Below are 22,477 nucleotides of genomic sequence, written 5' to 3'. Positions count from 1 at the left end.
GTGCCTTTGAAGTGAAGTGAGAAGGTGGACAACAAAGTGCAGAGTGTTCCTGGGTGTGCTGAAAATGTTGTACTTACCGAACGGCACAGCCTTGGAGGGTTGAGAGACCTCTAGCAGAGAGGAACCATGGAACAGGAAATCTGGGCTTGTTTCACTGTGCTCGTCAGGCTGTGGCCAAAACCAGAGTAGCTGCGCTAACATGTGAAAAGTCATCTGATGAAAGGTTGCTGCCAAAGAGGTGCAACTCTGAGGAGGAATAGCCTCAGTGTGTTCCTTTTCTTGGTTTTGGTTCCAGAAGATGCCTCTGTCTTATGACTGCAATCACACTCAATCATCATGCTATAATTAAGGGCTTTTCGTGTAATCATCTGTAGAACTGATTACTTTGGGCTATACCCTGCTCATGCTGAGCTTCCTGGCAAAATTCCCACTGACATCGGTAAGAGAAGGATTGGACTTTCCTTCAGCAGTTTACCACTACTGTTTGACAGTATCTCACTTTTCAGACAGTTCGCAGTGGAGATTAAATATTTAGACTCTTAATTCTTGGAATATTAAACTAGCACTGCAGAGATAACACACTCTTTCTCAGAAACCTGTGCTTGTCATTGTTGCTTCCAAGTAGTACACCACCAAAGCAAGGCATGGACAGCTATGAAAAAGATGTTATCAAAGAGACTGAAAATGGTAGACTCTCAAGGCATGAAAAATAGGAAGGAAGATGTAAGATTTTATATTGTGGATGATACAGCAACATTCACTTGCTTACAGTAAAAAATAACTCATTACGAAATCAAACCTACTAAAACTTGAAAAGATAATACACCCACATGTGTATTCATTAAAAAAAAAAGTACTTTTGACTTTTTTAGTCATGTTTTGCCATTAACTCTAATGGGACCAGGATGCCCAGGAGATTAGTAGGATCTGAAAAAGCACTGGAAATGTGTAGGGATGGTCAGAACACACATGGTAGGAGCTCTATAAGCTCTTGTTTGTCGAGGTTAAGAGCTTGTGTTTTGAAGCATAGAATGTATGTAATTCAGTTTGACTTGAGCTGGAGTTCAGGGTGTGCAGCAGTTAGAGAACAGACCTTAATTTGCTGTCAAAAGGGCTAAGTGTGTCTATATTTGGATATTCCTGCTTTTCATAATTTGCACTGCAGTAGCAATTAAGGGATACCATTATAGACAATGATCCCCTTGTACCAGAAATAACATTTGTTTATTACTCTAGAGGCGTTTGAGTCTGAAGCCAAGGCAATTATTTGAGACAGTTTATTGAAAAGCGAAGAGCAAATTCCTGCAGTGCCTGTCATTAAGTACCAAGCACAGGTGCCTGGATGTGGATGTTGCTCTGATGAAATCCTCTGCTTGGACAGCATGCAGGCAGGCTACTCAAGGCAGTGGCAGAGAGGTGCCCAAGTGCTGCACAAGGAGAGACTGCAGCTTTCCATGTAGGTGGATGCCAAGGAGCCCAGATCCCTCATGTGAGGGACAGGGTGAGCCCTGGGCTGTGGAACTGCAGCTCTCACTGTTTGGCAAAGAAACACATCGTTGCTAAATGTTACGTCTCCCTCCTTCCAGCAAAGCTTTTGATTCTTTCCCTGTCAAAAGAACAGGAGGATATTCTGTGCTGCAGGTTGAGTTTTCATAACTAGGTGTTTGTGAGTGTGTTCAGGAGAGCTGGTCACCTCCCCATTCGGTTGAGGCAATTCCCATGAGGGCATCACAGGAGACATTCTGCCTGAGTAGCAGGCTTCCTTCCATGGAGAAACAGATGAAGGGGTTATAGAGATGGGTCAGGGAGTATAGGAGCACTTCTCTGCCTCCCAGTGTAAGCATTGTCTTTATGGGTAGATAACATGGGCGCAGCTATGTTACAATATACTGTGCTGTGCTGTCGGGCTTGGATGTTTCCACAGCGTTTTAACCATAGTTCTTAAAGATTAGGCTTCACAAATACTTTCAAAAAGGTTCAATCTTAACTAATATTTGCGGGAGTGTTCCAGCTATGGTGGATGGCATGTGGATTGTTATGGTTACATCTGCACTAGTTTAGCAGAAGCAGACTGGAGGCAAAAAGGAGCTGGTACTCCAGGGGTTTTTACTGTGTACCAGGTCCAGTTTGATGGCATGGCCTGCAACCCTGCCTGCACACCCTAGGAGTAAGGTTTTCTGTCTAGGGCCTCTTCTGCCATAGCTCCGATCGTGCAAGCCAGGCAAGCTTCTGGGATGGGCAGGAACTTTGCCTCAAGAAGAGGATACTTGATCAAAATTAAAAGACTTGTGAAGGTGCACCATCTGCTACATGCAGTACCATGTGCATGGATTGTGTTGTCAGAAATACACTGTAATATCTGGGTTTATGTGTCATGCTTCAGCTGGCTGATCTCTTCTGTGGCTATTTTTCAAGAGGCATGACAGTCTGAAGCATAGTGTAAAACCCAGGGCTATGCTACTCCTAATCCTAGCTCTCCCCTTAAATGCACACCTGTCTTTGTCAATTGTTTTATCTGCTTACTTGCCTCACCTAGATTTTATGAGGATTCAGTTTTGCAAATTAGTGCACAGATGTGAAGGTTTCCGTATAAGTAGGCACTGTAAAAATACATCCAAATACAGTAATAAAGCTGCTTTGTGTGTGATCAGGAAGGAAGGAAGGAAAGAAAGAAGGAAAAGAAATGGCATGATCAGGATATTGTCGAAGAGAAGTGCTGAAAGGTGTCAGAAGTTAGTAACCAAACACATAGCGGATGAAATCTCACCCCAGCATCCTTGTTCAACATCAAAATAATCGGCTTTGTCAATTGGAAGTGTTTAATTTTCCTATTCCTTTCATCTTGACTTTGTAATCTTACTGGAATACCAAATTAAAATTACAATATGTTCCTAATAGATGCTGTGGATATTGATACATGTAGGAGAATATTTTGACAGTATCTGTATTTAATACCTAAGATTCATATTTTTAATGAATTTTTCTCTTAAGAGGAATTTGAATTTAGTATGAAAACAAATGTTGAAATGTTAGCATTTCCCTGAGTGTGAAAATTCTTAACAGCTGTAATTATCATAAATAATTTTGTTTCTGCAGCTAAATAGAGCAATGGCAGCTAGAGTATGCAGGCTTATGTACTGTAACCTATTGATATTCATAGCTTATGCTTTTCATTTGAGCAATTTTCCTTAATTTTTATTTTCTTGTGTATGCAACTTATGTGAGACACATTTATTCTAAAATAGCTTTCAGTCATTTAAATCTCTTGCTCCATTGTTTCTAACATCAGACATCTCAGCATTGGAATCTTAAGAAAGCATAAAATGTCTCTAATTTTATAATCTTGCACTTATTTGACCTATTTCTTGGTTAAACTACGAAAGTAGATAAAAATAGACTTTTGGTATTCAAGGACAAAAACATATAGCAAGTTTTAGATTTTTCCAGTAAACTGTTTGAGTATGAGGCCAAATATTTTTTGTATACTTTTTTTCCCTTCAGTATTACTCTTCTTTGTGTGACTATGCCTAGAGGGATTCACATTTCCAGGTGAAAACCGGGAGGATTGAAGGGGAAGAACATCCCATCTGGAGTATTTTTTTTTTTTCAGTTTATGCATTTACAACATGATTTAGCCATACCTGCCAGCTATGCAGCTTGGCTCCAGCTACACAAATGACCTGGTGTTTTTCTAACCACCTTCCCATGGAATTTATGGTTCTACAAGCCTTCCAGTTACACCTCTGCAACCCACCAACAGTTAACAACATTGTATGAGGGCAATTAACAATATCACTTGACCTACAGTTATGTAGAACCACATGCTGCTTTTATTCCATTTTTTTTCCTGAGGTTACTTAATTGCTTAATTGCACTGTGGTCAATAAATAAATCTGAGACTCAAATTAGAGACAGTGATAAAGTAGAATACTCCCAGTTTGGAGGAGAGATCCTTTGCAGCATTTACATTTTGGTTACTACTGCTTTTTCTTTGTTCTTGGCAAGCCTGCCATAATAGCAGGCTGGCCACTTTGAGGGCTGAAAAGGCCACCAAGGATTTAGAAGATGGAGGATCAAAGACTGTTGGAGAGAAACAAGACCTTTTCATTATGATCAATGGAAAGAAGTGTTTTTGTTTTGGAAGGTTACTTCAGCTGCTGTTTTGGGTTTTTTTTGTCATCTATTACAGACTTGAAAGGTTGCTGGGTATTTCCAGACAGCTCTCCCTCCTCAGCCTCCATTCTTCAGTATTCTTGAATATTCTGCCTAGCTCTGCCCTTTCTTCTCATTTTGTGGTGGGGTGTTGTGTCTGAAGAGAACCAAAGCCTACAAAGATGTGTTTCACAGACCTGCTGGGCTTCAAGTCTTGCCCTTTGTGCATTACCAGAGAAAATTCTCAGCTTGAGCAATTTATGTGTGTCTTGTAAAGATATTAACAGCTGCAAATTATCTTTTGACAGAAGGTTTGCAGCTGGGCCATAGCACAGCTGCATGGAAATAGCTGCCAGTATGGCCCATGAGATTGCGCAGTTCCTCTCTCCTTCCTTGAGCTGGACTGTATCCACTGCAGGGGTTTTGCCAGTCAATGACAGGTGAAGTTGAAACTTAATGTTGAGCCTTTAATTTCTCATGTTACTGGACTATACTGTCTAAGGCAAGTGACTTATGATACTGGCTTTGCTTCCTTGCTCTGCTGGGAGACAAAGCAATGCCTGACAGGGGATGTCCATCTTCAGGACTGCTGTTTTGATTTAAATTGGTGAGTGCTAAAGATGCAGGAGACAGTAACAGTGCCTATCTCAAATATTAGGAGATGAAGAAATAGTGCTTGAGGAACTGGAAGATTATCAGAGGGGAAAAAAATCAGGAAAAAATATCTCTGTTAGGAAAACAGTGTTTGTTTGCTGACTTTATTGATTAGTCCACAGGGATTTTGTCACATAATTGTTAACTGGTCTTATTAGATATATTTATTTCTAGATGCATACTAGATGTATGCATTCTTAGATAGAATATTTTCAGTAAGAAAAAAAATGGCTTGAGGTTATTAAGGGGAAATCACTGAAACTATCAAACTAGAGCACAGTAAAAAGAAGCAAATGAGATAACAGATTGCAATAGATTGCTCTATGTAAGCAAGGAAATAACAGCACATTAAGTTCTTGGTATATGAGAAAATGTATTTTTCTAGGAAAAGACCCTGAAGCATCTGTACATTCAACAGGTGTCTTTGTTTTCACGTATGATACAGTTTGCAGCTCGTGTGTGAATGTGTGCATCAGGTGTTTGTTTCTAGAAAATAACATTGATTTTTTAATCCTTTTAGAAAAACCACTGCAACACATACTATGAGCATAGAGAATGACACAGCAAAACCAAGAGAGAATTAATCAGAATGGTTTCCTCCCCAGCAGGAATAAATCATAACTATAAATCAAGTTATTACAGAACTCAAATGACCCTGACAATTTCCAGTAGCAGCAGGTAATGAAAGAGGGAAAGTTGGGACCAAGCCTTATATTTAACATGTTTCACTAACTCATTGCAAGTGCCTTTCTTTTTCTTTTTTTTTTCCGCCTCTCTAACTGCTTGTCTCAAATGGCAAACAACAGTAATCAGAAAAAGAAAGTGAAGAAAAATTACTTACTAATTGTCCTCAGCAGCATTGTGTCCAAATTGGTGAAGGCGATGTGCCTTCCAGAGAATGGCTGGAGAAGGCACAAACAGAGAAATGCTGTGTGACGAGGAGAGGTCAGACGCTGTCAAAAGCATTTTGTACTATTAGATAAGGTTCTGGCTCATTTCCATTGGCAATAACTGATCTTGTTACTCTCAGCATGGGAAGAGATTTCACCCTCTAAAACCAGGGCTGGATGGTTGTAATGAGGTGAACCAGTGCTGGAGTCAGCCAAGGAAGCAGAATTTTACGGAAAGGTCTAGTGCAGTTGTCATCTGTATTTTCATAGGATCTTCCAATTAAAAATAGAAAAGAGAGCAGCACGGTATGACTAGCCAGTTCTCTGCAGGCCTTAACAAGAACATCTCTTGTCTGTGGCTGACTTAATACTCATACTTTAATCTCTGCCTGGTTTACACTTGCAGTTTCACTGTGAATATAAGAAATACTCTTTATACTGACACCTCTTTCCATGTATCAGTCTCAGTTACATTAATAAACACTCCTTAGTACACTTTGAACAGGAAGTGTCTAAATAAAAGTTAACAGATTGTGTTATATCATGAACTTTCACAGAAGAGACATAAAATATCTTTTACAGTAAACAGGAAATGAGTAAAACAAAAAAGGAGTATATAAAATAATAAGCTATTTAAAGATAGACTGGGAATTTTGCTTGCCTGCCTCATACTCAAGGGCTATACAATGAAATCAAAAGATGGTAAATTATAAAATGTTACAATAATTTGTGACAAAATGTATATAATCATATACATAGAACACAGCACAACTAGAAAAGACTCTATAAAATGAAAAAATAATTTGGAAAGCCATCTACATATCAAATATATTAAAAAAGACAATGGCAGCAAGAGAAAAAATGGATATCAAATCTTCAGAACTGTAATCTAACAACAATTACTATACATTAATATATAGGCAGAGATGAGAAGGAAAGCGGAGATTACAATGTAGGAGGTTGTCTGCTGAGAATATTTTAAATTTCCCTCTGAGGTTTCTGGTCCTGGTCATTTTAACCAGATAATATACAAATCTGTGCTGATCTTCTGCTGCGACCAATGTGGCTATTCAGTGCTTGATAACCTTCCCTGAACTACAGATCAAAAGTGCATCCATATGCATTTCTGAAGCTAACTAAAATTTTCTTTTGTAGCACTGATTTAAATGAACATTTTGATTTGAGCAGGAACAGTTAATAGTGAAATAGAAAACTAAATCTGGAGGTAAAAAAAAAAGTCATTTCATTGGGCCTCACTATGAACAAATTTATGCCCTTTTCTGTAAATATACTGTACTTTTATTAAGCAGTCAAGTTCTCTATCACTTTGTACTCCTATTTAATAAACAACATCCAAAGAGATAAAATCAGATTCCTGATTGATATTGATGGCTTATTGTAAACAGTTAGTTGCAAGACAATGCAAAACAAGGGCACGATTGATATTGTGACAAACAAAAAACCAGAAAAGCCCAATCCAAAATACAGTTTTTACCTTGATACCTCCTGGAAAAAGATTACTTAAATACAGTAAATTTGCTGTTAATAATCTCACTGTTAGGAAGCAAAACCCCAACAAAAGAGGCTGTCCATGAGCGAGATAGATGCAAGACCCAACATGCAAGTTGCAGGAAACCCCCGTGTTTTGCAATTAGAAACCCAGCCAGTGAAACCATAAGCATAAAGCCACTCATCCTGTATGCAATATATGGTTTTGATTGCTTGCTTTAATATAGAACAGTAGGCAAGGCTTGTGGGTTTAAACTTCTGACAGATAAAAATCTGTTTGCTAAGGCTTGCAATTTGAACATGAAGTTATCAGGAAAATTTGTTTTCCACCTATAATTTCTGTGTAACAAGTGCATGTTACAGCCAATATGATTATTTTATTCAAAGTAGTAACAGTGTTGTAATGTGTTTTATATAGAAAAAGATCCCTACTCTGTTGAGGAAAGAAGTTACAGGTTAAACAAACCCCTTTAAATACTTTCCTATTAAGTCTTGGGTGTAGGAAATGCCATTACCCTTCTCCATGCCTATTGAAATTACAAAATGTTATTTTATCTCCCTATACACATAAATGTGTATATAAATTTACAGTATCTATGTATGTTCTGTTCTCTATCATCAGATGTTTTCTAAACCCACTTCAGTAAACTAGACCTTAGATAAATGTGCTTTGAAGCGAACTCAGGGAGTAGGAAAACATCTAGCTAGGATTGTGGAATAAAATGTTCTTCAATACTGAAGCAGCTTATCCTAAACTTATCAGTTAACAGTCAGAGTAGTGAATGACAGTGTGATGGTCTTCTGCAAGTTCATAGAGAAAAAAGCCAGCCTAGTTTTAAAAAGTAGCTTTAAAGATTGCAAATTCTCATTTAAATTATTGGTTGGTTTGGATTAAGGCTTTTTTTTTTTCCCTAGATGAAAAATACTTGTTATAAAACACTTTTAAATCTTAATTTTAAAAGCTTCTTATGCATATGAACTACCTATGTCATTTTTATAACATCATGCTGGTACTGAAAAGCATACTCTTATGCAAAAAAAAAAAAAAGCCAAACAATCCAAACCCAGAAACTAAAAATATGTATAACATACATACACGCAGCAATAGCTGAGTCACAGAATCACATTCCTTTATGTATGTTTTAATTGTATTTAAAATATATATTATGTGTGTATTTATAAAGAGTCCTTTATGTTAGGCTCACCGTCATAAATGTAAATGGCTAATGTTACTGAAACAGCAGCAGCAGCTTAGAAAAAATAAAAAAACGGGGCTAATCTGGAATATGAAATGCACAGTTTCTAACCACTGCACCCCGTGGAAATCTGAATGGTATCTATTAGGCTCAAGTAACCTCAGCTCTCAGGGCAGATGAAGGACTGAGAAATACCCAGTTTATTATGTGCTTGAGAGTCTTTAGTGAAATATTTTTAAAAATGGCTGGTCTTTGATTCTGCACTGTCTCAGCAGACTGGGATGTTATCATGAATTAAACTGCTGTTTTAATAGACTTGGAAATTAAACTATCATAAGTAACATGTAAAATTGAAGTAGTTTATTACCTCTGCAAATACGAAGGCTAATATCATATGTATAATCAGAATCAGACATCTTGAGATAATTATGAAAGTGTATTCTTAACAACTGTCAGGATGAGCCCTTGGATTTCTCCACTGTTTGAATTATTTTTATCAGCAGAATGAATTGTCTTTGATAATTTCTAGCACATATATTCTAGGGACTGAAACTACAATTCTGGAACATTTTTTTGCTTCTTCACAGACAAGTGTTAAAGGAGAAAGTGTAAGATCAGAGCTTGGCTGAATCTTCTCTGCAGTTGTTCTTATGGCAGTTCAGCACTGATCACACTGATTTGCTTTTATACTGACAAAAATGAGGTGAAGAATGAAAAATAAAGCTCAGTGTTCACAGAGACTTGGATTACCTGAAGGACACGGAACGAGAAACGTTTTTTCACATGTCTCCTCTTACCTCATTTATGTCACGTGAATTGGCTCTTAAGAATAGCAGGACCTTGTAGATTTTTTATTTTAACTTTCCTTTTAAATTAAAAATGTTGCATCTGTTAGCTTCTTGTCCTTGCTATCTTTTTACACAGTTGCTGTGTGCTTAGTAAGTTAATGTAATGCTATAGAACAGCCAAAATCCAAACCATTACTGCACAAGCCAAACATAAACAAGTTATATAACACTGCAATCATTCATTTATTAAAGTAAGTGGAAAATTCAAGGTGTACGTAATCTTTTTGGACAACTGACAGGCAGGTGTGATCAAGAGAATGGAGAATCCAGTGATTGTAGGCAGATAGAGAGACAGGTTTGTCCAGGTGATTGGAAAGTAAAGTGAGATGGGTTTGGGAAAAATAAAGGGGAATGTTGGCTGTCCCAGGACAAGGAGAAATAATAGGGTAGAGACCTCTGTGGCATTTAGAGGAACCACTAATAACTGTCTAGGGAGATTCAGGAGCCAGGGCTTATTGACAAGGAGGAGTACAAAGCAGCTAAGCCAGAAAAGTAATAAAAAGAAGTTCAGAGTGAGCTTAAGAAGCTGCCAGACCCTCTCTGATTCTCAATAATCCCCCAGAATATTTTGTATGGAATGGAGAAACATTATGCTGGGTTTACCCAGCTCAGGTTGTTGTAGGCATCCCTCACCCCACAAGCACACCTCTCTCTAGGGTCAGGGTGGGTCAGCTAGCCCCAGTCTCAGCCCTGTCACCAGATGGATGGGTTTACTGCATCTGGCTTTTCAGCTCCACTTGCTTTCAGACATCTTGACCCTACAGATCAGAAAATTGTCCATCTTCATCCTTCCCACTGCATGCCAAGATCTGGGTTAGCAGTGAGCTGGGCCATGTTTCAGCAAAGCTAAATCAAAGCCAACCCACCTCTAACCGTCTCCCAACTCCTATTTTCTGTCATTTGCATTTCTTCCTCTGCTTAGAATTTGCATCATGTTTTGGCCTGATCTTCTTCCCTCTAGCTTGTTCTGTGCATCTCTTTACCCATCACCGCGTTTGCTGTCTCATATGCTGCAGCCTAGAGACAGGCAGTCAGAAACACCCCAGCCAGTCTTTAAGAACAACAACAGCAACAAAATTAAAAGATGCTCTTACCCATGCTGAGGACACAGAGCACTGCAGGCAGGACCTGTCCCAAAGGAGCCCAGGAAATCTGTGCAGTTAAGTACAAAAGCAGTGTGGGTCCTAAAGACACATATTTGCTCCAGTATAAGAAGTCAATTGGTGAAATGGGAATACATGAGGAAAAGTATCTTCACAGCGTAAGGCACACACAGACCAGGGCACAAAGCCAGGTCATTTCAACCTGTATGAAGACTTCACAACAGGTAAGAATTGCTCTCTTGGCAGAAGATGCCTCCCCTAACTGGATCATCATCTACATCCCTGACCACACGTGTTTCTCTGTGGCACACTCTTTGCCACTTTATCCACTATGCCACTTTTTCTGCACTCCTGTGAAGATCTTGACCTCCAAATTCCATCTCCTAGATTCTTTGACCTGGCCACCCATCTGTCATCAGTGTAAGAATGCCCCGCTTGTGGTGTGGCATTGCCTGTTTAACTGTGATGTGTGGGACCTATTGCAGCTGACATGTCCAAACCAAAGGATCTCACATCTTTGTGTGATTTCATGCCACCACTTTTCAAGGCTGGCTGTGGCAGCAGCAAGAGCAATCTTCAGGGAAATGCCAACAGACAGCACGGATGAGTCCAATGAACTCTGCTACTGAACTATGAATCTTGATAGTACCAGTGTTAACAGCACTGTTTGGCTGAGGACCCAGGCAGGGTTACATGTGCCTGAAAGCTTGCCTGCTATGGTTGTCCCCACAAACCTTGCCTTACATAGTATTGTTTTGTATGGCATTTAAGTATTCGTGCAAGCAAATAATAAAAAACCCAGCAGGTTCAGATCAACTTGTGATAATCCAGTTTGTGAGGGGTGATGCTGCTTTTTTATTTCCACCAGCACCTTTTCTCTTCCTCCATCCAAGACATTAAGGAATGACCCAGCCAGGGCTGGATGTGGTATGGAAGCTTGACACCCTACTCTTACTTTGTTCTGATTTCCCAATGGAAGTCAATCACTTCACTTTGCTCTTATTTTAGTGTGGGGTTTTGTTTTTTCTGTTTTGTAAACAGTCTAGGTCTTATCCTCAGATGCTGGGCTTTTGAAAATGCATGTGTTAATCAATTTATCTACTTACAGACATTTTCAAATAAAGTTCTGAAACTATGTGAGAACTGATTGACCAGCACTAAAAGAATGCTGGTTTGTCCTTGCTACACCTAGGAGTTCCAGACGTTGTGTTATTCTTACAGCCAGATCACCAAGTCAAGGTTTGGATATTTTTTTTAGAGTGGTTTGGGTTGGAAAGAACCTTAAAGATCATCTAGTTCCAATCCCTCTGCCACAGGTAGGGACACCTTCCACAAGGTCAGGTTGCCCAATGTCCCATCCAACTATAGGCCTTGAGCACTTCCAAGGAGGGGGTATCTACCATCTCTCTGGGCAGCCTGTTACGGTATCTTACTACCCTCACAGTAAAGAATTTCTTCCCAATATCTAAGTGTAAAACTGTTACTCCTTGTCCTGTCATTACACTCCCTGGTAGAGTACCTCCCCATATTTCCTTGTAGGCTCTCTACAATTGTCAAGTACAGATTATAGGCTGCTCACACCCCTACTAATTTCTAAATAGATGTACTATTTTCAGATGTTTTATGACAGAAGCTATCTTTAACAAAAGCTCGTATATTTTCATTACCAGCTCACCTGTTCTACACAAAAGATTCCTGCAGAAGTTTTATATGCAAAGCCACATGTTTGGAAATTTATTTTTTGTTTTGATTTTTTTTGTTGTTGTTGCTGTTTGGTTTTTTAATGGCTTTTCTTCTGCATGCTTTCTTCTGACTCTGGTGTCTGGGTCTTGTCTATTCTTCAAGGGAGATGCTCAGATCTTACATGATACGGAATAGGGGTATACTGGGAGTGAGGATGTAAGCCCAGACACCATTACTCATGCTACAGGCTTTCCAGACCAGATGCATACTGAAAGTGCAACATGTGCTGAATCTCAGATGCACAAATACAAAATTGCTGTAGTGATGGTCACTTTGAAAAACTCAATGGCAGCAAGAAGCACACTGTGCTTCTTGCATAGTAGCTGAGTAGTTTGAGCATTTGACTGAAGAGGGGAAGTTCTTCCTATTCCATAACTCTATTTGCAGTTACTAGTCCATATTTTCTCCTGTTCTTCTCTAGTCTAAAAAGCATAGGCTTTTCAGGGAATATGGACTGTTAACTTTGATCCCTTGTTGCCATGAACTGAAATGCTAGGGTAAAAACAGGCTACCTCCCCTGCCCCTGACTGCTTTTCTTTATTGTGTTCCCAGGCTTCACATCCTTATGACTATAACTATGGCAAGAGTAATTTTTTCCCAATAAGACTATTTTCTTGAAAAGTGAAATGTCTGAAAAAGGCTCTGAAGGAATTAGACATCCCCATTCATAGGCAAATGCTGTAGCATCTGTTCTGTTATGCAGGAGGTCAGTCTTACACCCATCTACTATTTATCTCCCCTAGCATTACTGAAGAAAGAAGCATTCCATTAGATGATTACTCACAGTAGAGGAGCCTAATCTTAGTGTCTGAGACTTCCTACTGCATAGCTTGGAGACACCTTGTTCCTTGGCAAAGTTTATTTCCCCTTCCACATAACCAGTCCTCTCCAAGATGCTACAGAGGGTGCCTAAGAGCTTACTGCTCCATACAGTCCTGCTACATTCAAGTGCCCAATATTTTGCAAGATGATACCTAGTTTGGAGTACCTAAAATTACACATTTTTTGCAGGAGGGGTGAGGGGAGGTGGGGGGAAAGCACATGCAATCTGTCAGAATTGTCAGAATTTGAGCAGGTGTTCAAAGCCCCACATGAATTCCAGATGCAGTCCTGTTTCCCAGCACTGCCTAATCTTGTGAGCACCTCCCTATTGAGCCTCAAAGTTCCTGAGGCATTTAACCATTCACCCACACATGTTAAGGAGATCCTGTTTTGGGAAGATAGGCACTTATCTCTTGCCTCAAGTCCCACTGCAATCCATTGTAGGAAGAGAGGCATGTAAATCCCTTTTAGAAGCCTAGAAATTAGCAGTAGTCAGTATTATGCATGGCTTGTGCTGGTGTGGGCTATCAGCTTTGTCAAATGCACAAAACTCAGCACATCTTGAGCTAAATATGGAAGTGTATGTTTTACAGTTTGAGAGGGATTGATGTGACACCGTCAACACCTTATGAGGCTACCTCAACTATTGTGCCATGCTTGGGCAAAAAATGTTGATCTCTCCTACTGAATTTGAACTACCATGTGATGGATATGAGGAGTTTTTGGCTCCAGTTCTCAAGGGGAGCACACTCACATACCTGGGAAAGATGTGTCCCACAGGAGATTGTCATGGAACAAACAAGAAAAGTAGGCCATAACTTTATAACCCTCCAACCTGTGCCAGTGTGTCTGAACTACTAGGCTAACCTTGGGTTTGCTTTTACCAGCTCTGATGTGGTCCCATGTTTCATGTGTTCCATGCTCTCAGCTTCAACACCTGCTGTCCGTGCTACCTGATGGTTGCTGATTATGCCATTCTGCTGGGAACTTAATTAGAGTCTAGAAACATTTCCTTTCTTCTAGCTTTATGCATCTTTATGCAAAATGTGGGTGGGAGCACTGTGATCCCATACTGCTTCACTAGTGCCAGTCCTGCAGGAGGGCCAGATAGGCTGGAGCACATGTGGATGGAGCATGACTAGGGTTTCCGACAGCTTTCCAAGAAGATACGTGTGCTGTAACCACAGGCTGACTTTGCCCACTGGCATTATGAGTTCACTTACAGTCAATGGAAAGAAGGAAGCACTGCAAGCACCTCAAAGGAAACAGTCATCTTCTGCAGGTCTTCAGAAGTGCCTCTCTCTGCCCACTGTCTAGAGCAAAGCTGAGGCAATTAGATTGCTCCTTTTGTCCCTTCCAGGGATCAGACACCTAAAATTTCATTGAGGTAATAATGTCTCAGTGTCTAAAGTAGATGGATGAGATTCCATCCCAAATACTTGAGGCTTTGCAGTTAATGACTGCAAGAAAAAAACCAAAGTATCAATAAGAAGATGGTAACTATTGAAAACCCAGGAAATGGAAGTATCACTTAAAAGTAGGATGTATTATAAGACAGTAATTTAAGAGAATCAAATATCTACAGCCTTCAGTTAATATTTTAATTTCTTATCCATGCCCCATGAGCCTTTAGAAAAAATAATATAATGCAGTGCTGAAATAAATTTTCCTCCTCCTTTCTCTGAAGCTGCATTCATGAACCATGGAGGGCTGAAAATAATTTTAACACTTTAAGAAAAAGTAGGGAGACCAGCAAGACCATGATGTTAACCCATCGGTTGTTCCCCCTTAGCTGAATTCTTTGGATAGCATTGTCTGAAAAAAAGACAGAGTATTTATTTTTGTAGTGTGAATGTGCATCAATTTATTTTACTGTACTAGGAAACCTGAAAAAGCATCATATATTTACATACTGATCATGTAAATACTGTAGCAAGTTTCAGTTTAACATTGCAGAAGGCTTTCATTAATGCTGTGGTTCTGAGAAAAGGATACAAAGCAACATAAAAGAGTTTTGATTTTTACTGAGATAAGTTGAAAGAATTCACCTTTACTAAACATGTTTCTTCTGTCATGTCTGTGATGCTATGTCTACCATGACAGGCATGGTTGAAAACAGTATACATTAAGAACGAATCCTTCATTGGTGTGACTTTCATGGTGTTCTGTTTATTATTTATGTTTCCTTAATTCCATGTGTAAATGAAAAAAACAAAGCAAACCAAAATGACTAGAGATATACAAAATTACATGGTTGGTTTTGTCCTGGTGCAGCTTCACTATGCGTTTTACTTTATGTGTATTTCTTCCAGGAGACAGAAAATTAGTTTGCTGAGCAATTTGAACATTGACAAAGCATATTGTCAATTGTGTTTTTTTCTAGAAAGTATGGTTGCTGTTTTTTTTCTTTTTTAAGAGGAGGAGATTGCAGTTCAAATTCACTTCCAGAACTTTGTATGGTTGGTTCTCTGTCATATTCAAAGGCAAAATGATACCTAAGGATTTGAAATTGATTATAACTGTTACTGTTGTTTTGTATCGAGACTCATCTGCAATTATGAAACACTTCCAGTTCTGTGAATGAAAACCACATCCATCAGGACCAGACGTTGCATTTGTTGTAGCTAAAACCAACCATCTACCAGAACTGGTAGACAGAATGTGCTTTTCTGCAGACAGAGTACTTGCCATCTTAAAAATAAGGCTAAGGATTTAAAACTGGTAACATAAAACTTTAGAAATAAATTGTGATACACTAGGTAAAGAATGTATTTATCAAGCTGATAAAAAATTTAAGCCCTTCATGTACGAAGGTGTACATAATACTGCATTTGGAAAAATGGGCATCTGTAACTGCCAGAGCTATGACCATGAAAAGTAAGCTTGACAGATGCCCAAGGCAACTGGGGCCAGGCCCAGACTGAGTGAGTAGGGTGGCAGAGTTGCCTGTCACTCAAAACTCACTTGAGACCTGATGTAGTTTGAACCTCTGCCGCTTTTTTCCTAGGCCATGAACCAACCTAGGGTAAATCAGGCATGGACTGCAAAAGACAGTGAACCAGAACACTAGGGCATCTCCCTGGTGTGCTGGGCACCTACTTTCCTGAATCTTGTACTGGTCTTCATATCACTCGGGAGTTAACCACCTCCTGATAGCCTGGTACATCTGTATCTGGGTTGTGATAACCTAGTACATTTGTATCTGAGTCTTAGCCAACAGGAGGATGATATCAAACTTCAGAAGTCAGCAACTGTCAGAATACCAGAATGTTTTGACAGAGTGGAAAAATACCTGATGAGAATCTGTTATCTTGGACCCTATGAACAGTGATCCTAAAGTGAGACTCTTTGAGCTCTCATGTATGACAGGGAGCTGTGTCCAATATCTCCTGAGCGAGATGTCTTTCAGGCACAAATTGGGGGAAGGGCCAGAACAAAATCAGACTTCAAGACTCAATTATCATCTGTTAAGAATGCTGAAGCACTGTATTTAAACTCGAGGGAAATTTTAACTTTAGGCAGCCTCTCTTTCATCCACCTCTCTACCCATGTGTTTGAATATACACATTTGCTTTCATCAGCGTGGATATCTATATATTCCACTGGATCCAAATAAGTGTGCGTTTATATGCTGTGTGGCTATATTTATGCATATTACACACACACGTATATATATATGTATCTCGACTGAGGATACCTTGTAGTTAGTGTGACTCTTGTCATCATTGAATCTGTAGTTTGCTATTTTAACATATTCTACTGAATCACTTTACATTGGTTAATAATTAAGTGCTGCTGTAAGTCAATCTTCTGATCTACCTCTCAAAATCAATAAATCTTCAATTGCTGCTAAATCATAACCATGTCAGTGTTTTCACCTGCAAAAGCAACGTTCCTGGGATTCGGCAGCTGTATCCCCACATCTGAGCCAGAAAGAAGGGAAATCGTGAGCTACCTCACCTAGCGCTCCGCCGCAGGATTTGGAGCCAAGGGCAGTGCACCTCATCCCTGCCGAGGCACTGCTGACAGACCGCCAAGACAGACTTTGCCTCAAGAGTCGCTGCATCCAAAAGCCGGCAGCCTCCTCGGGCGGCCTGTCACACCGTCCCCCTCTCCCGCCGCTGAATCACGCCGCCATGGAGCGCCTCTTTCCCAGTTCCCGAGGCGTTTCGGCGGACGGCCGAGCCGCCACCCCGTCGCTGCCGGCGGCTGGCCCGCCCGCTGTCGCCGCCACCCCTTTCCTCTCCGCGCCGGCTGCGGCGCGGCCCTTCCCCCGCCGCACATGCCCAGAAGGGCGGGAGGCGCGGCGCGCCTGGGCGCTGCTGTGACAGCGGCGGCGCTTTCCCTTCCGCTCTGTGGGGGCCGCCCCTCGTACCTCGATCCCTCCCGGCCTGGCCCGGCGGCGGAGAGCCACCGTGCCGCGCGTAGGCCAGCCGCTCGCCGAGCTCCTTCCCCTCCTTGTCCCGAGCCAGCTGCCGCGGGGCGAGAGGCGGCCATGTCGCTATTGTCTGCACTGGTGCCCTTGCTCCGGGTGTACTACATCGGCCTTCGCGTCATCCTGCACCAGCTGCGCCGCCGCCTCCACCCGCGCTGCCCCCCGGCCCCAGGTGAGCACCGCAGCCGGCGCTGCGGGGCAGGTTGGCTGCAGGGCGGGGGGCGGCAGAGAAGGGGAAAGTTTGTCGCGCCTTCTCTCGCCCACCCCGGGGAGAGTGGCAGCGCCGGTGCTCCAGGGAACGCGGGGCCGAGACCTCGCGGCCCGGCCGTTGGGTGGCCGGAAAACCCGGGCAGGAAAGCCGCGACCTTGGCTGCAGCGGCGGGTCGTCTGGGCCACGCCGTTTCCCCGCAGCGGGGCCGGGGCTGGGGCTGAGGCTGCGCTCTGGTTCCGGCCTCCGCGGCTGGGCTCCTATCCTCCTCCGTTCCATGGTCGGGGCCCTCAGCGCTGCCTGAAGGCAGCGTCCGAGGGATTGTTGTGGCTGGCAGAGTGCCCTTATCGCCGCACCGGGCCCCGCCCAATTGCTGTCGGTGAGCACCAGGTCCCAGCCCCAACCGCCCTGTTCGGCCCCTGGACATGGGGTGGGGTGGGGTGGGGCGGGGCGGGGAGGGGAGTAGGGCCCGGGACGGGCGCCTAGCTGCGCGCTGGTCTGACTGGGGCCTCGGTCGGGAGGCGGCGTGGGGGCTCAGCGGGCTGGGGGTTCCCGCTTCTCTCTCTCTTTTTTTTTTCTCTCCTTTCTGGCGATTTCGCCTCAGACTTCGGCTCAAAGCCGCGTGGGCGCAGTCTCCCTCTGTCCAGGTAGGTGCTTAGAAGGCGGGTAGCGGCGAGTAGCCTCCCGCTTGCCCAGGAGCTTCTGCCGACGCCTCCCTCAGTGCCCCCGCCCCGGCACCGGACCTGCCGGCCTCGGCCTCCGCCCGCCGGGGCAGCTGGGACGGCGGGCCACAGCCACCCTGACCCGTGGCCGCTCCGGGATGGGAAAATTCCCGCGCTCTAAAAGCTTAGTCTTTGATACAGGCAGTCGCTCGCCCTTAAGTTGACAGTGAGTGACACTTGAAGTTTTCTACAAGGGGCTTCAGATTAGTCATTTGTTGGAGAAGTTGCGTTTTTGCACTTTTCCGATTTGGGTCAACATCATGTTTAATACTAACTAGAGGAAACTATGACTTTGCCAGAAAACAAAGAACTCAGTTTCCTCTTTCTCTTGAAGCCTTTGAAGTGCTTCATAGTTTATAAACTTACAGTGAACTATGAGTCCAGATGGATGCATAGGGTGTCATCAGAGCAGAGTATACAACTTCATGCAAGTCAGTGCCTTTTAACTTTGGCTGCTTAAAGTCAGGCTTTGTGGCTCTGTTGATAGTCTTAACCAGAAAAATCAGGGGAAGAAAAAGAGTTTTGAGAGGGCATAGTTTTTCAGTAAGGAGATGAGGCAGATGAGAAAATTGTTTTAGAGTATATGTAAAACACTGGGGAAGAGATGTGACAAGTACACCACCACATAGAGAACATTTGTGCTTCTTTGAGTAGTGTTCTGTCTACTTTTTATTCATTCCAAATATTTCTGCAATAGGCTGGGATTCATCTTTCTAGGTTCTCAAAAGACAGAGGTAAAGGCCCTGAACAAATGAGAGAATCTTGGTGACAAAGAAGGGTAGATGTGTGTGCAGTTTGAAGTAATCTGAGCATTTTTCTAGCATTAGTTTTTCTTGGCAGAGTAAAGCTGGGTATTGTGCCTAGGGTGCGTAACACTTTCCAAATCATTTTTTTGAACCAAAGAGAAACAGCATGATGAAAATGTGACCCGAGTGTTCTGTTGCTGTCTGTTCGTAGCTGCTGCTATTAAAAAAAAAGTAAGCAAACTGTTGAATTTGGAAATGCCAGAGGAAGGCAATGGAGATGCAACCAGGGAAATGTCAGCTGCCTGAGTAGGACCAGGGCAGATTTGACAGATGTGGAAGTTTATTTTTTTTTTTCAGCCCTAACTCGAGGTGCTTTCTTCCAAGGACAAGTAGTTTCCTCCTCAGATAGTTGTTTGCGCACAGTTGCCTCTTGGCAGTTACCTGCTGCCTTGCTTTGATTTGCTCTGTCCAGCCATTGCTTAAAAATTGAATCAGCCTGTCAGTGGGAACATTTTTTTATTCAGATTAACCTTGTTTCTATAATAACTTCTAAAGAGTGACGTCAGTGCCACAAAAATCGACAGTGTTGGTTAGAACATGCTTAATTAAAACTTGGATCGGTGAACTCCATGTGGTGTCAGAAATCGCTGAGTAGCTTTTCTGACAGTAACCTAGAAAGGTGCGTATGTTTAAAATTCCCTATTTCTTTTTGAGGGGGTATCTGTAACTCACAAATACAGGTGTTTTATTGTCAAGGTGCCTTCCCAGGGAGAAGTTGGAGAGGGAAAGTGAGGCTGGACAGAGCAGGGCAGCAAAGTCAGCCATGCCTCTGATCACAGCCCCAGTTCCACCATCACAATTGCTACTTTTCACGTGGCAGTGGTGCAGCTCTGCTGTGGAAGGTTTCAAACAGAGGGGTGCCCAATGGCTTGTCCTTGACCTCTGGGCAAGCAAGGGGATCTGGTGTTAGTGCACCCTTTCCTTGTGAATTTTCCAAGAAAAGCTTGCAGGAAGTGTTCAGAATTTAAATCCAAATAAACTGAATTAATTTAGTTTTTCTTTTCTCTTTCTTTTCACTGATTAAGTCAGAGTTGCATGGTCTTCGCACATGTGCTTTCACATGGCTTTTAGAAGTGGCTGGTCTGTTTTGTCACATCCTACTGGGATTTGTATAACTTTTATAGGTTGGATTCAAGACTTTTTTGGGGGGAAGAAGGCAGTTTGAGCTCTGAAATAGAGATTCAGTGTAAAAACTTGGTAATTGTTTTGAGTTGCAAACTGAAAAGATAAAGTTATATTCACTGTTGAAGTGAATACTTCCCCTACTAGAGAGTAGGGAAGTTGTTCTGAAATTCTGATCCTGAAAAAAAATATAGAGCTGGGAGGGTAAACGGAATGCAGTCAGTGATAGCCTCACTAGCTAAAATCAGTGTTCAGAAGTAAAGGGGAACTTACGTTTAACTTACGTGAAAACATCTTTCCAACTACTAATTGCATGAATAGTATGACTGCCTGTATGTAGCATAAACTGTATTAGTGTTCGGTGTTCTAAACAGTGAGTAGTTATGTTAGAAATTACTGCTTGGAATTTTTTTTTTTTTGTAACAATGCTTAATTAATGGGAGAGAAAGGGAAAAAAGAAGCCCTTTGTGACTAAAGATCTTGATATAAAAACTTTCTTGAAACAAAAATCTGATCAATAGATTCTTTAAAAACAAACTAATATTAATCGTGACACCAGGATGTTAATATTGGCAATGTGGCCACTGAAAGTCATCCTATTGACAACAAAAAAGGTTCATGTCATCATCATCTCTTTTGGTATTTACAAAGCATTTCAAGGAATTTATTTGCATTTTCCTTCTGCATTTCCTACTCTACATATTTTAATTTGGTAGGGGAATACTAAATGATGAACATTTTATAGTTTTGAAGTAATTGTAGTTTAATTTGGTACCTGTGATGTGTAGAAAACTGGAGCTGAAGAAGGTGGTAAGGGGCTGAAGTTCAGAAGACCTTCATGATTGCTCCTATTCTTAAAAGTGATTTAAATTTCATAAATATTTTTCATTTGCCCCAATTTTTAGCTATTCAGTGTCCTCATTTGTACCAAATTTCTTTATAATTAATCATGAAATATTAATTTGGGAACATGCATCTTTTAATTTTGATTCATGTATCGAGGGCTTTTACTTTATATGAATAAAGGATAATGATAGACTGAGCACTTCCTGCTCAAAGCTGTATGAGCTGTAGGTTGTAAAACATCCAGAGGTGGGTAGAGGAGTAAGCAGGTAGGAAGGATTGATGAGACGCAAAAATAAAAGTTGCATCTAGCAACTAATCCTTCTTCCCCATGCATGAACCTGAGAGAGTTATTTAGGTAGTTTCAGAAGTGAGGAAACTAATTTTATGGTTGCCCCTGTGCTGAATGAGGCAAGGGTTGTGCGACAGCATTACCTACCACGTAATTAGAGAGGGTACCATCGCTGCCTGTGCATAAGGGGGCAGAGCTAAAGTTGCAGGGTGTCTGCACACCCCACATTTCTTTATGTCCCTGTGCTTGGTTTCACAATCTTGAGTGTCATACAGTTTTTGAACCATTTTCTTTGTCTTTGGGGAAACAGAGGCCTGCCTGGTGCAAGGATAGCCCTGCTGCCCTCTGCGATGTGTGTCATTGCTGGTGTTTTAATATTTTGACCCAAGCTCTGCCCTGGAGAGGGAAGTTATAGATCCGAGCAGTATGAGGAGGCAGCACAGCTCACTCCAGGGAGAACAGGGATGAGGTGCTAAGGGAAAGGAAACCTAAGCCATTTCTCTTTCTCTTCCTGTGGCATTTGAGTTTGCTGGGAGACAAGCAGAGGATTCTGCCTCCAGGCCTTTAAAAGCCTTAAAAAAGCTGTTGGCATTGGCCAGCTGCATGGAGGGAGTGAGGAAAACAGCCGCTTCTTCAAATGTGTGTTCTATTTCAACGTGTGTGGGAATTCAAGGGAGAAAGGGAAAGGCACGTTTGTAGCCTCAAGGCTTCTGTGTGGGGAAGGGTTTTCAGCAAACCAAAGTAGCACTAGTCTTTTTTATCGTGCAAAGTTCGGCAAGTTAAAAGAGAGCATTTCCATCATCTGCCCTTGTAACAAGCTACAGCACTTAGCAAAGACAATTAAGTGCTTAATTCCCAATGGATTTAATTCTGTAAGGTGCTGTTGTCCTCACTTTGGCTCAGAGTTGAAGCTACTCTAGTTTTTGCCAAGACCAGGCTATGAACACATTTTCACTGAAAGAGGAAGAATTTATTTACCTCTTGTACTAAAACAAGAGGTGGGTTTTTGGTCTTTTTGCACAGTGCCAGTTATGCTGTATAACAGCTGAGGAAAGGCAGGGATGTTCAACAGTTTGTATTTGAGCTATTATGACAGCTGAGGTGTGGTTTACAGCATTGTAATAAAGGCTGC

General features: G+C 41.7%; 1 protein-coding gene across 1 annotated transcript in view; it reads left to right on the top strand.

Annotated features, from left to right (window-relative positions):
- The first annotated feature begins 17,412 nt into the window (after positions 1-17,412).
- DHRSX (dehydrogenase/reductase X-linked) overlaps positions 17,413-22,477 on the top strand; it is a 174,152-nt gene continuing 169,087 nt past the window's right edge. The window contains exons 1-2 of the mRNA XM_054383057.1: positions 17,413-17,519; positions 18,149-18,207. Of these exons, the coding sequence (XP_054239032.1) occupies positions 17,413-17,519; positions 18,149-18,207 (166 nt within the window). The remainder of the gene's footprint in view (positions 17,520-18,148; positions 18,208-22,477) is intronic.

This window comes from Indicator indicator, chromosome 1, assembly GCF_027791375.1.
Source record: "Indicator indicator isolate 239-I01 chromosome 1, UM_Iind_1.1, whole genome shotgun sequence".
In the NCBI taxonomy this organism is placed as follows: Eukaryota; Metazoa; Chordata; class Aves; order Piciformes; family Indicatoridae; genus Indicator; species Indicator indicator.
The sequence above is the reverse complement of the archived record's forward strand: the minus strand, read 5'-3'. Positions and strand labels throughout refer to the sequence as shown.